Source organism: Bubalus kerabau, chromosome 3, assembly GCF_029407905.1.
Source record: "Bubalus kerabau isolate K-KA32 ecotype Philippines breed swamp buffalo chromosome 3, PCC_UOA_SB_1v2, whole genome shotgun sequence".
In the NCBI taxonomy this organism is placed as follows: domain Eukaryota; kingdom Metazoa; phylum Chordata; class Mammalia; order Artiodactyla; family Bovidae; genus Bubalus; species Bubalus kerabau.
In genome coordinates this window covers 71,525,209-71,539,236 of record NC_073626.1, presented here as the reverse complement: position 1 = coordinate 71,539,236, position 14,028 = coordinate 71,525,209, and the positions used below count along the sequence as shown (strand labels likewise).

Here is a 14,028-nt window from a genome sequence, read left to right as displayed (position 1 = left end):
GATAAACTCACAAGGGGTCTAGGACCAAAGAAGCACAAACATGCTGGGCTTCAGGACTATTCGCGGTGAATGAAGCTAGGAAGAACTTCCTAAACCAGCCTGGCTGAATGACGGTTGAAATTTTGAATTTACGATCTTGACTTTGACAAGTAATCCTTGAAGAAGGATTCATTTACTGTCGTTCTTACCATATTTATTAAATTAAGGAACTCGAGCCCAAGGTCATGCGTTAAAAAACTCCTCTTTAAAAATAGCTGCCACTGCTTCTCCACTGAGTCAGACCAATGCTTGGCTTCAGCACCGCCCTCCTCCTTTCGTAGGATATCAGTTTGGTAAAACTCCTTTAGGCCCTGACATTGCTTCTCTACCTGAAAAAAAGAGAGAGAATATAAATGAAAGTTAAGAACACTTCAAAACATTTTTAAAGGGAAAAATACTAGATTCCAGTGAAAGCCTATATAAGAATTTACTTGGAACCTACATTTCAGAATTCTTTAAATAATTATTAAGTACTGTCAACTTACTGAAAAGACACAAATCTATTTAGGTTGTTGACAGACCAGACTGACTACCACTGGGTAGTAAATTGAGCTGACAAGTTTATTATCCAGAAGACCTAGTTACTGTAACCAAAATCATATTTATGTACTGTACATGTGTACACTTTGCAACTGGGGACAATTTATGTCAAAGACCAATGTGGTTTCATTTTAGAGCTGAGTTTTATAATTCAGAAGAAAGATAAACATATAAAATCAAGGATTACAAATCAAAAGGAAATGTAAATCAGTGAAAAAATTATTCATAATCAGTAAATCACGACTTGCTTCTCCTCAGTGATAAGCCAGAACAAAAGAGTACTAATAATTATGAGTTTTCTGTACGTGTATTAATATTAAACTGCCTCCATGAGAAAATGTTATTGAGGTTACTTCACCTCCCTAGAATTATATTTTCTCATTGGCTAACCAATGTAAGCAGTACTAGATTATTTTAAATCAGTGTCTTTGGACAGAGTTTATATAAAATCAAATGTGCCTGTAGAACTATAGATTAACACAAAACCGGGTATTATAGAAGTAGTAGAAAAATTTTGACACAATTTTTTAAGCATTTTGAATAATACTTAATAGCCAATGGGCTTCCCTGGTGGCTCAGATGGCAAAGAATCTGCCTGCAATGCAGGAGACCTGGGTTTGATCCCTGGGTTGGGAAGATCTCCTGGATAAGGGAACAGCTACCCATTCCAGTATTCTGGCCTGGAGAATTCTATTGACAGAGGAGCCTGGTGGGCCACAGCCAGTGGGATTGCAAAGAGTCTGACATGACTGAGCAACTTTCACTTTCTTTCAGTTTAACAGCCAACAGGACAAGACTCGAAGAATTCATATCTACTGAAAGCCATCTAAAGAAGGTATGGAATTTCAGCAGTGGTTAGTCACTATATTTTAAAGATTTTAACATGGTTCTTCATTTAATGAGCACTGCAAAGGGCACTCACAGAACTTCTCTCTTCTTTCCCCATATTCCATTTATTCATGCCTCTGTTTTGCTGATGCTTATTTCCTCAGCCCAGAATGATCTTTTCTTAGTTTTCAACTCCTACTTATCCTTCATGAGATAGTTAAAATGCTACCTCCTCCAGGGGGTCTCCCAAGATTTCATAGTAAGAACTAAGCATCTATCTCCCTGGGCTCCCAAAGATAATTCTGGGAGAAAGAGAACCATAAGCAAATTATTATACCACGAAGGCAAGTATGCACACCATGTTCTGGGCACACTGAGGAGGGACCACCAGCTCTATCTAAAGAAACCGGAAAGCACAATGGAAGTAACACTTGATCTGTGTCTTTCAGATTGTCCAGGGTGGCAGCGAACAGGAGAAGGGGGCTCCAGATGGAAGGAATAATGAGTGTGAAGGTACAAGTGTGAAACATGGGCTGGTTAAGAGCAGGATAAATGATCTCGGTGTGGGTGAAGTCCAGATAGCACATGCTGAGTGTTAAGATGCAAGCATGATCATTGGGTTGGGATAAAGCCAGCCAGCCGGTTTCCACATGTTTGGTACTCTACTCAACATGATGTGACACATTCTCGTTAGCTTGAAACAACTGACAGCTCTCACAGTGACTCAAAATCAGCATGACGATCATCAGTACTTCAGTGGCATTGTGCGCTACAGGCTGGGGTGCCAATCTGATGGGCTGTCAGTTATGTGAAATTCTCAAAACCTAAACTTTAAGTCATCCTCCTTTCCTAACTGCTCAGAAATAAACCTCCTTGAATGTAAGTAAGCATGATGTCATTACAGGAATTCCCTTGAATATGGACTACTTTCTTTTTAAAGTGAATTAATAATCAACTTTAATACATTATCCATTTGAGAGTAAAAGTTATAATTTGCATCACAAATTATATTTGTCATATTACCTGAATTTTAGGAGGTAACATGATCAGATGTGCTTTAGAATGATCGTTTTTTGAAAGTCACGAAGGGGAGAATTACAGAAGGCAGAGAGAACAGGCAGATACAATTTCTTTAACCTGAGCAAGGATAATGAGGACCTGCACTGAGGAGGTGCTGGTACAAAGAGGGGAATTCAGAAATCTCATAGGTCGTCTCTAAAGACAGATATGGGATAGCATGGCCTTCAGAATATGGAAAAACAAAAGGGAGGAGACTGGGGGTTAAACCTCAGCTCTGATGTTTACTACCTGTTCTGTCTAACTTCCCAGAGCTTCAATTTCTCTCATTTGTAAAGTGAGGATAATAGTGAATACATATAGGGATATTATAAAGATGAAACAAAATCAGGAATTAAAAGTTCAGGTATTGATACAAAGTAAGTGCTCATTAACAGAGGGATTAGAACAGACTTTGAACTTCTACACAGGACTTCTGAAAGATGGTGGGTTCATTAATCCAATGCCAAAATACAGAAGGAAACACGTTTGAAGAAAAGATAACCAGTTCTGTTTTGTTGAGTTTTAAGGAGGCTACAGAATACCAGTGGGTAGTTAGTATAATTGGAAGTTGAAAATATTGGCCTGGAGCTCAAAAGAGTTGGGGCTGAAGAACCAATTTTGGGGTTACTGATGCATTGAAAACGAAAGGTGTGTTGGTTGGGGGTGATTTTTGTAGAGAGAGTATGTAGAATGCACAAAAGAGAGAGCACAGGCAAGAAGTCTGTGACCCACCACACTTCAGGAACAGAGAATTGAATCAAGAAAAGGAAGTAACAGATAAAGAAGCAAACAGGATGATTATCCCAGTTATGTGAAATATCCAAATAAGGCAAATCTATCAGACACGACTGAGTGACTGAACTGAAGTGAACTGATAGGAACAGAAAGCAGATTAGTGCTTGCCTGAGGCTGGGAGATTGGCAACCAGGACTGACAAAAAGTATTTATAGGCTCTTTTTGGGGTGGTGGAAACATACCAAAACTGAAGTGCACTGATGTTTGCACAATTTTATAAATAAATACTAAAAATCACTACATCCTAAAATAGGCAATTTTATGGTATGTAAATTATACCTCATTAAATCTGTTTTTCTTTATAAAGTCAAAGGAGGTAAGTATGAGTAACTGGGTTAAACAAATATGGCAGAGAGATCAAGTGGAATAAAGACTGAAAATACACCATATCATCTGTCAACTAGCAAGTAATAAGCTTATAAGAGTGTTTTCAATGGAGTGAAGAGTTGGTAAAAGGCAAGGCTGAACCAAGGATAAACTAAGTGGCAGTGGGATGAGGATTGGAGAGGATCAACAAGAAGAGGAAAGAAACGTCATCTTCCCATCCCACGAGTCCAGATGTGAAAGGAAAGAAGACTATAGAGTGGCAGCCGTAGTGAGGGCAGGACTGCTCGGGGAGAACTGTAGACGAAAGAGAGGGAAGAAACATAAGAAGCAGATTTTCAAAATTCAAGAATGGATGCTGAAGCTACATTCTGAAGGATTCGGGAGCAGACAGGGAGGTACCGAGGGCTGGTTATGGGGGGACACATGCGGAAACCCCACTTTATTGGTGACAGTGGAGGAAGAGAGGATATGTCCATGGGTTTGGAAGCTGATAGAAGACAAGGCAATTTGGCTCAATGGACTCTTTTTTTTTTCAGTCACATACAAGGTAAGGGTGCAGATTTAGGAATGGAAACTGTGGTAAGAAGCTTGAGCGTCACTACTGAATGGGCAGCAACTGGAAGGCATATGGTAGCGGGGGAGGGGTGCTCAGCTGAGGAAAAAGACCCTTGAATTTGTAACAGCACCAATCAGCACAATTGTTTGATTTTCCACAGGAGCGTCTGGAAGCTTGGAAAGAGAAGCAGAGTAAACAGAGTGTTGGATTGATTTAGAATTGGGAATTGGCAGAGTTACGGTGGAAGCCAGGGAAGCGAGGGTAGGGGGAGTATAATGGAATTGAATAAGCTGGTGAGGAAAGAAGGAAAGCCCAAGGGAGAGGAGGCTGGACAGACTGAAAGCCCTGCCAGGGTGAGGACAGGAGCCTCTGCCAGGTGAGAAAATAGAGTGAAAGCCAGGCAGATGAAAGGACAGGGAGTCCTTCTGTGAAAGTGCTGTCTGTAAAGCTGAGGTTTCCGCCCTAATCACCAAGTCCCTGGCCCCAGAGGCCAGAATGGCCAGTGGAAGCAAGTGCTGAGCTAGAAACTAAGAAGGTACATTTTTGGCAATGAAGATGCAGAGCAAGTACTTCTTTGTACCTTCTCCACCATTGCAAGTTTGGAGAAAATGTTCATCAACAGAGCAACCTGTCAGCTGTAGCACTTCTGCCAAATCCTGAGAGTTCAAGGTTAAGAAAAATTGAAAAAAAAAATCCGGGATAAAGAAAGATGTGGAAAAGGAGACAGTGGTTCCCTGAGATTTCCAAGGCCTGGGCACAGCCCTCCTTCAGATGGCGAGAACTCAGACTATTGTAGAACGAGAGTAGGCAGAGGCAAAGAGGGCAGACAGGATCATGGGTGAGTGTGGTGAGGGGACTGGGGAGAAGGCTACTTGCCTTTGGTGACTTCACCCCTGAGCAGATTTTGCAGAGCTCTACCTGCCACTGAAGCAGCAGCCTTCTCCCTGAAAGGAGAGTACACACTGGTGCTCCCCCCGTGGTTCAGTGGCAAAGATTCCGCTTGCCAACCAAAAGACATGGGTTTGACCCCTGGGTTGGGAAGATCCCCCAGAGGAGCAAATGGAAACCCGGTCCAGTATTCTTGACCAGGTAATCCCATGGACAGAGGAGCCTGGCAGACTACAGTCCATGGGGCCACAAAGAGTTGGACACGACTGAGCAACGGAGCATGGGTATAATGGGACCAGAGTTAAGAGGTGGGACTCCAGCACTTTTCTTTTTTTTTTTTTTTGTCTTTTGTTTTCTTTTTAATATAAATTTATTTTGACTGAAGGCTAATTACTTTTCTATCACTGATGCCACCGTTGAGAAGCTGGGACCTTTGAGAGATGGAATGCTAGTCTACCAGAGGAAATTTTACAGATTATTTAATACAAACCAGTCAAAATAATGCTTCCTAAGAAGCTCTCAGAGGAAACTTATTAAAAGGCATTAAACAAGACTGATCTGAGACCAGACTCAACAGACCATAATTTCCAATTCTGTGTACTTCAAACAAATCACACACATTGCTTAGGTATTTTGAAGAGATTGATGACTTACTTCAAAATAGAAAATGACTGATTTTTAAATAATTTTGTTTTATGTTTAGAATATTGTAAATAATGGCAGGCCATAGTAAAAAGTGTTTCAACACAGCCTCTTTGTCGTGTTGCCAAAGAGGTCAGCCCATAGGTTCTGTACCTCCTCCGATGACTTTAGAAATGCCACGTAAGTTTGCAGGACTTGTGACCTGGAGTTGATGCTTTGGCCAAATATGTTTAATTCTTCCTCTAGCCATTTAGCTTTAGAAGAAAGCGATGCCAGTTCATCAAGTTCAAAATCATGTTTCTCTGTCAAGAGTTTTGCAGCTGCTTCTAATTCATGTGATGTCTCCTACGAAAGCCAAGCACAGGGGGTCAGCGGCTGACAGGGGAATCATGAACACTCACATTCCATTACCTTCGGTTCAGCCATCTATTACGATTATTAATTGAACTTGTACCAAAACTCTCCTCAATAAAAAAGGCACACATTTCAAAATTCAAGAAAAGGCACTACTAAATGAAAACCATCTAGATTACTCTTTCAGTCTATTAGCTATACTTCTTATTTAGAACATTCTTTTTTTATGTGTAGAGATAGGACAAAGTTTGTTTAGTATGAAAGGTTATAAAACAGGCATTTTTTAAATAATTAAAATAATTATACATGATAATTGCTTTGTGAAATTTACCAATAGCTCTAGAAAGTACTCAAATTAATTTTATTGTATAAGAGATGATAATTTATAGAAACTGTTTACTCATTTTTTAATTTTAAAAAATTCCATGTTAATTATTCAGTCTCCTTAAAAATCTCCATTTATGAGTTTTTATTTTTTAACTAATTAATTTATTTTATTTGGAGGCTAATTACTTTACAATGTTGTAGTAGTTTTTGCCATACATTCACATGAATCAGCCATGGGTGTATATGTGTTCCCCATCCTGAACCCCCCTCCCACCTCCCTCTGCATCCCATCCCTCAAGGTCCTCCCAGTGCACCGGCACTGAGCGCAGATTCTTTTCTCATATAGGTTATTACAGAATATTGAGTAGCATTCCCTGTGTATACAGTAGCTCCTTGTTGATTATCTATTTTATATATGGTAGTGTATATAAAAGTATATATGTCAATCCCAATCTCCTAATTTATCCGAGTCTCCTTCACAAATAGCATCCCCACCTGAAACTCACAGATGAACCAATATTTAAGGGGGTGTTTTTAATTCATTATTTTTTTAAAAAAAACTTTTAAAATTCATTATTTAAAACGTCTAAAATGAAATACATGCCTGAAGTCAATTTCATTTTTTTTTATTTTAAAAATATGAGAGAAAAGGAGGACATTTTATGGGGAGAAACTCCTCTGTTTCCTTTTTCCCAGAGTACTCTGTGGGAGCAGCGCTTGTAAATGAAAGTTACCTTTGGTTAGTGGAGCATTTGGGAAGTGTATTAAATACAAGTGCAAGAGCAGTCCCTCCTGGTTGTAAATGAGGGTGTAGCTTCTCTCTTTCATGTTTGCTTGGATCCTAGCCTGGTCTCACAGTCTATGGCAATCATGTATGTAGTGCTTACCTCCCCATCCATTGACTCAGTGGTTAAATGTCATGTGCCAGAAATTACACTCAAGAGAAATCATATGAGAGCCACTCTAGGCAAGTCAAATTCACTGACTCTTTAGATTATTCAGACTTCATCTGTACCGTATTCCCTACATGCGTATATATGGAATTTAGAAACATGGTAACAATGACCCTATATGTGAGACAGCAAAAGAGACACAGATATAAAGAACAGACGTTTGGACTCCGTGGGAGAAGGTGAGGGTGGGATGATGTGAGAGAATAACATTGTAATATGTATATTGCTGCTGCTGCTGCTGTTAAGTCAACTTCAGTCATGTCCGACTCTGTGTGACCCCATAGACGGCAGCCCACCAGGATCCCCCGTCCCTGGGATTCTCCAGGCAAGAACACTGGAGTGGGTTGCCATTTCCTTCTCCAATGCATGGAAGTGAAAAGTGAAAGTGAAGTCGCTCAGTTGTGTCCGACTCCTAGCGACCCCATGGACTGCAGCCTACCAGGCTCCTCTGTCCATGGGATTTTCCAGGCAAGAGTACTGGAGTGGGGTGCCATTGCCTTCTCCGAATATGCATATTACCAGATGTGAAATAGATCACTAGTCCAGGTTCGATGCATGAGACAGGGCGCTCAGTGCCGGTGCACTGGGAGGACCTTGAGGGATGGGATGCAGAGGGAGGTGGGAGGGGGGTTCAGGATGGGGAACACATATACACCCATGGCTGATTCATGTGAATGTATGGCAAAAACTACTACAATATTGTAAAGTAATTAGCCTCCAAATAAAATAAATTAATTAGTTAAAAAATAAAAACTCATAAATGGAGATTTTTAAGGAGACTGAATAATTAACATGGAATTTTTTAAAATTAAAAAATGAGTAAACAGTTTCTATAAATTATCATCTCTTATACAATAAAATTAATTTGAGTACTTTCTAGAGCTATTGGTAAATTTCACAAAGCAATTATCATGTATAATCTATCACGTATAGCACTTTGCTGTATAGCAAGAACTAACACAAAATTGTAAATCAATAATACCCCAACATAAAATAAACATTAAATTAAAAAAAAAGGAATGATGGAATAGCGAGGCCGTTTTCCTGCAGACATGGTACTTGTTCCACCTTCCTAACCACCTGCTGGGGCAGGCGGGGACTTTATGCAGGAATATTTGAACCCAAGTGCCATGCGAAAGGGGTGAAAGGATGCTAGAGAAAATTTCAGACAGAGGAGGGGGCATCTTCTGTCTCTAAACACTGGGTGTGCAAACAAGATTTTTTTTTAACCTCCTGGAATCTGCATCAATGCATGTTGCTTTTGGTAATTTTCTTTTGCAACTTACTCTAGCAGAAAATTACAAATAGCCTTAGAGAAGCACTCTCCCTGCCTCCTCTGGAACCCCCAGAAGGAGCTGCTAACATTTCCCAGGCAAGGAAAGAGGGCCAAATGACTGTCTAATACCAGGCTATAATACTGAGTTTCTGCGAGCTCAAACACCCTAATAAATGCACATATAAGTAATTTAGATGCATATACTAGTAGGAGTTTTTTTATTTGTATTTACTAGTTGGAGTTTCATTATTTGCCATAATACTAATTTAGAATCGCAGCCCTTAAGGGAGCTAGGATTAAGTTTTATAGCTACTGAAAAGAAATTATATTCACAAAATCATAACTATAATAATAACTCTCATTTTATTTACCTTAGCTTGTTTATCTAGTTCCAGATATTTACTCAAAATCTTCTCTGATTCAGAAAGGCTGGAACCGACATCCATTGCATTGGAAAGTATTGTGCTGATTTTCTGAATGGACATTTCAACCTTCAGAAATAAAGAATATATTGCAGCCTTAGCAATAAATATTGGCATATATGCATGTATATGTGTAGGAAAGATAGATATTGCTCTCTACTTTCCCATTACACTTTAATATATATCAATTTAATCTAAAAATGGTCTAAAATATTTCAGAATTTTATATTTAATAATGCTGCTCTTCATATGAGGTAGTATTACTGACCCACCAAGAAAGGATACATGTTTACAGATATTTCTCTTATTAATAGCAATGAGATAACAGAAACAATGCACACTCTCTAAAAATTATCTATATTACCTAGAAAGGATAATGCACTTGTCAACACATCAATAGAGATGAACTTTTCTGGTTCATTAAATCACAATCATGCACTATATGCTGAATGGAGCCCGATTTACAGGTACATTTTGAAACAGAAGTTCAGCACAAGTATTAGATCACTCTATGGATTACTTTATTTAGGGCTGAGGGACTCTAGGGCAGCACCACTTGCTATATTTGTGATAACAAAACACAGGAGCGTGCTCAGGAGACTTAATTGATGATTGTGGGTGACTTCGATATACCAAGGATAAATGAATATAGTGACCTGTAAAGGGTTCTATTCAATTCAAGTTACTGCCTTGCTCTGACTAGAGTCCATACTTCCCAGAGTCAAATTGGCTCTGACTTCACAGTAGCAGGGCAATTAGCAATAGCTGTTTGCATTTCTACTGTCTTATCCACCTCTACCGCATTAGCTTGAATCTCAGGCTCCAGGGAATGCAACACTACAGCTGCCGCCATATTTGCAATCTCCCTGGACCCAAGCATCAGAACAAGGCTCACACTCCCATCTCTGGATCAATAACAGGCGAGGAGGCAATATAGATAGAGACTTGATTATTTAATGACCTCTCCTGTGAAGTCTATTAATTCCATTTGTGTAAGTCAGACATGTAAGTCCATTGAGGCAAAAAAAAAATCATTGAAAATTGGAGACCCAGCCTTTGCAACATGGTTCATAAGCATTAATGTCATTGAGATACTAGGTTTTGCTATAATTCCATCCATAGACCAGTAATTTTTATTTAGCCAAATAGTAGCTGCCTGGTTTCATTCTTTTTTGAAAATAGGAAATAAAATTCTTCAAACCATTGTATTCACTTTGGAGAAAGGATTTTACATGTCTGGTTTTATTCAGAGTGGCCTTGGTATTTTGCATTGTCTTAGTTCAATAAATTATGATAATGTCAATTTATTCCCGGAACCTGTAAAACTCATCTTTTTTTTTTTTTTTTTTTTTTTTTGGTATCAGCCTGCTGTTCTTTTAAAAATTTTTTTTATTTATTTTTGGCTGCACTGGGTCTTCACCGCTATGCTGGCTTTTCTCTAGTTGCCGTGAGAGGGGGCTACCCTCTGGTTGCAGTGTGCGGGCTTCTCATTAGAGTGGCTTCTCTTGCTGTGGAGAGGGGTTGTAGGGCATGTGGGCTCAGGAGTTGTGGCTCCTGGGCTCCAGAGCACAGGCTCGATAGTTGTGGTGCACGGGGCTTAGTTGCTCCGCGGAAGGAAGGATCTTCCCAGACCAGGCATTGAACCTGTGTCTCCTCTGCTGGCAGGTGGATTCTTTACCACCGAGCCACCAGGGAAGCATTATCCACTGTTCTTCTATCGTATGGTGCCATGACAATCAAAGCATGCATATGGGAGCCATGCACAGAGCCATGTGAATCAAGGAGAACACAATCCCAATTGTGCACCTGGTTCAATGAACACAGTTAACACAGTTCTGTGCAAAGTGAGAGCTGCCTTTGTGTAAACATGCTCGAGGCTGGGAGGCAGGAAGGATGATGCTTCTAGTTTTGGCAACCTGGGACAGGGATGGTTGGTGAGTAGTAGTGAATTACAGCTTCATTCTGTTTGAATGTAAAGCCTAACGTAGGATGAAGGGAATCCTAAGGAGACACGCCCTGTACTCCCACCATATGGGCCCACATGCTGTCATTGCCATACCATCATCTGTCACCACCAGGTAAGGGGCCGTATCTAAATAGCATTATACCTGAAGGAGGACACACTTTATGAAATTACCTCTCTTAGGTGGCCCTCCACCAAGGCTGTTAATTGCTGTCTCTTAAGAGCAAATTCCTTGTGCGCTGAACACTGTTGAGTCAGATGTTCTACCCGTCTTCTGAGGCAGCCCATAATCTCACAGACACCGGTCACCCGAGAGCTGAATGGAACAAGCCAGCTGTTAGTTCACTCCACCCTTATAGAGAAGCCCTAGGAACAGGGAACACTGGAAGATGAATCTTCCATAAGTATGACTTGATAAAAGTTATTAAGCTTCAGGATAATACAAGTTAAGAGGCTGTAGTCCTGGTACAGCACAGAGCAAAACCAAATGATGTTCTTTTGTTTAACTCAGTCCTGAGGGAAAATATGAGTTATGCGTTTTTGCAACCAGGTCTAATCTTCTTTCCTAAATATTCACTTTTTAATATTTCTCTAAGATGTTTTGAGAGCCCTATGGCAAAAAGCACAGGATGTCTGCCAAGAGTTTTCCTGGGGGTTTATTTGAAAGCTTCATTTATCTAAAGATGATCTTTGAATAGAAATGTATATCAGCCAATTAACAAAACACTGACTGATCCAATAGGGTAAAATATTCATGTGACATTAGGTCTTGGTTCTGAATGATTATGAAGACTCAAGGCTGCAATCATTAGGTGAAAACAAAACTATCACAAATAATGAGGAATCTGATGTACATGTTCATAAGAGGAAACCAAGCCTCATATTATAATTTTGTACCTGTTAATTATACACATGTATAATTACTTTGCCAAAAAAGGTCCATCTAGTAAAGGCTATGGTTTTTCCTGTGGTCATGTATGGATGTGAGAGTTGGACTGTGAAGAAAGCTGAGTGCGGAAGAATTGATGCTTTTGAACTGTGGTGTTGAAGAAGACTCTTGAGAGTCTCTTGGACTGCAAGGAGATCCAACCAGTCCATTCTGAAGGAGATCAGCCCTGGGATTTCTTTGGAAGGACTGATGCTAAAGCTGAAACTCCAGTACTTTGGCCACCTCATGCGAAGAGTTGACTCATTGGAAAAGACTCTGATGCTGGGAGGGATTGGGGGCAGGAGGAGAAGGGGACAACAGAGGATGAGATGGCTGGATGGCATCACTGACTCGATGGACGTGAGTCTGGATGAACTCCGGGAGTTGGTGATGGACAGGGAGGCCTGTCGTGCTGCGATTCATGGGGTCGCAAAGAGTCGGACACGACTGAGTGACTGAACTGAACTGAACTGATAATTTTCTCACAAGGGCTGGTCTTGTGAGAAAAAGTGACAGGACAGTTCACAAAATGAAAATGCCTTTAAAACAACAAATGAACTTTGAGTTGGACCCCCTTTGCTATGGTCTAAAGACACACTAGCAAGTTTCCAAACCATTTCCAACATAGGCTTACCAGCAACGCAAGACAACGAAAGGACACAGCTGATGCAATGAGCACTTTTACAGCGTTCAACCTATCGCTGAGACAGAGCCTCTCCTAATATGTAAGAAGCTGGAGTCTTTAATTTCCCATCAGTCATTTCCTTCCAATACTCATGAAGATGAGCTGATAACTCTTACATTTAATTACCCAGAGCTTAAAAAGATCTTGGAACAAGATACAGAATTCAGGAGTTTTACCTCAAATAATTAATTTATGGCTTTGTAAAAATGAATTTAATTAGTAATGAAATGAGGGCAGGATCCCAAATGCCTGAGAGGGAAAGCGACTTCACAGGAATGACAATGAGGCTGCCAAAGAGTTGAGGGCTCATCAGGCAGCTTGAGAATCTTGTCAAGTGTACATGGGATTCAAGTGTGTCCTGTGGGACCACCAGAGGCCCAGAGAAGCTTGATTTTGGAGAAATCTGATTCCTGACACATAGTGTTTCACAACATTAAAACTTGTTCCACATTTTAATAATTCAGAGACAGTAAAGAGTATAATCAAGAAATCAGGAGAGTTTAGGAAATCATTCTTCATATCCACGAATTCTGTAAAAGTAGTGTATCGGTAATAGTAATCATATTTTGACTACATTTTAGACTTTGTATGCTAAACAGGTCCTTAAAATCCCAGGTGTCCTATATGTTATAGTTTTCTGTAAAATAGGCAAATTTGGAATGAGAAAGATAGAAAAGGTGAGTAAGTACTGTGGAAAGAAAGTACAGAGAATACAGAAGGTAAAGCTTGTCAAAGTAAATGGGAAAGCATTTTCTAAAAATAATCCATTTATGGCGACAAGGCACCATTTTTAATGTTTTAAGTAATCTCTTCTAATTCTCATAACTACCCTGTAATCTGGCTATAACTGTTATCTCTATTTTGCAGATGAGCCAAGTGAGGTACAGAAATACTCAGCAACTTACCCAGGTCACATTTATTAAATGGCAGGGCTGGGATTTGAACCTATTCATCTAATCTGAGTCCACATTCATTACCACCTCATGGTAATAATTTTTCTGGGTTCCTGACATACAATGGTGGGAAGCGGGCACTACATTCTTTTAAAATTTCACTTTCCCTTGAACTGACTGTTGATGGAAGCAGGATAAGCCTGGCAGGCATACTCTTGAAATTGGCAGTCTTCACCAGATAATTCAATGTCTGTCGGTAGTTTGCAAAGTGGCCACTAGAGGGGCCTGATATCTTGCTCAGATTCACATCTTGAAGGTCCCTCTGGCACAGAGAATGGAAACAGGAAACAAAAGAAAATCAAGCATTTCTTCTGTAAAAATACTGCTTTTTAGCAACTCACAATTTTAATTTAGATGAATCATAACGAGCCAAATAGAATGTCTCTCTCTCTCTGTCTTTGGATGGATCATTCATTTTTATTTTTCAATGACCTAGGAAATCAGTCTCATTTTGTGGTGATTTATACCTTATCTTGTGTATCTATTGCACTAT

The 14,028-nt window shown here is 39.9% G+C and overlaps 1 protein-coding gene across 4 annotated transcripts in view; it reads right to left on the bottom strand.

Moving 5' to 3' along the window:
- Positions 1–14,028, bottom strand: part of CCDC141 (coiled-coil domain containing 141) — a 213,874-nt gene that overhangs the window by 52,802 nt on the left and 147,044 nt on the right. For all 4 annotated transcript variants that reach the window (XR_008711769.1, XM_055572073.1, XM_055572074.1 and 1 more), the window contains exons 9-12: positions 11,144–11,285; positions 8,956–9,075; positions 5,828–6,019; positions 189–368 (exon numbers count right to left, since the gene is read on the bottom strand). Coding sequence is in view for 3 of the 4 variants with exons in the window: in XM_055572073.1 (XP_055428048.1) it covers positions 189–368; positions 5,828–6,019; positions 8,956–9,075; positions 11,144–11,285 (634 nt within the window). In the remaining variant the exon portion in view is untranslated. The remainder of the gene's footprint in view (positions 1–188; positions 369–5,827; positions 6,020–8,955; positions 9,076–11,143; positions 11,286–14,028) is intronic.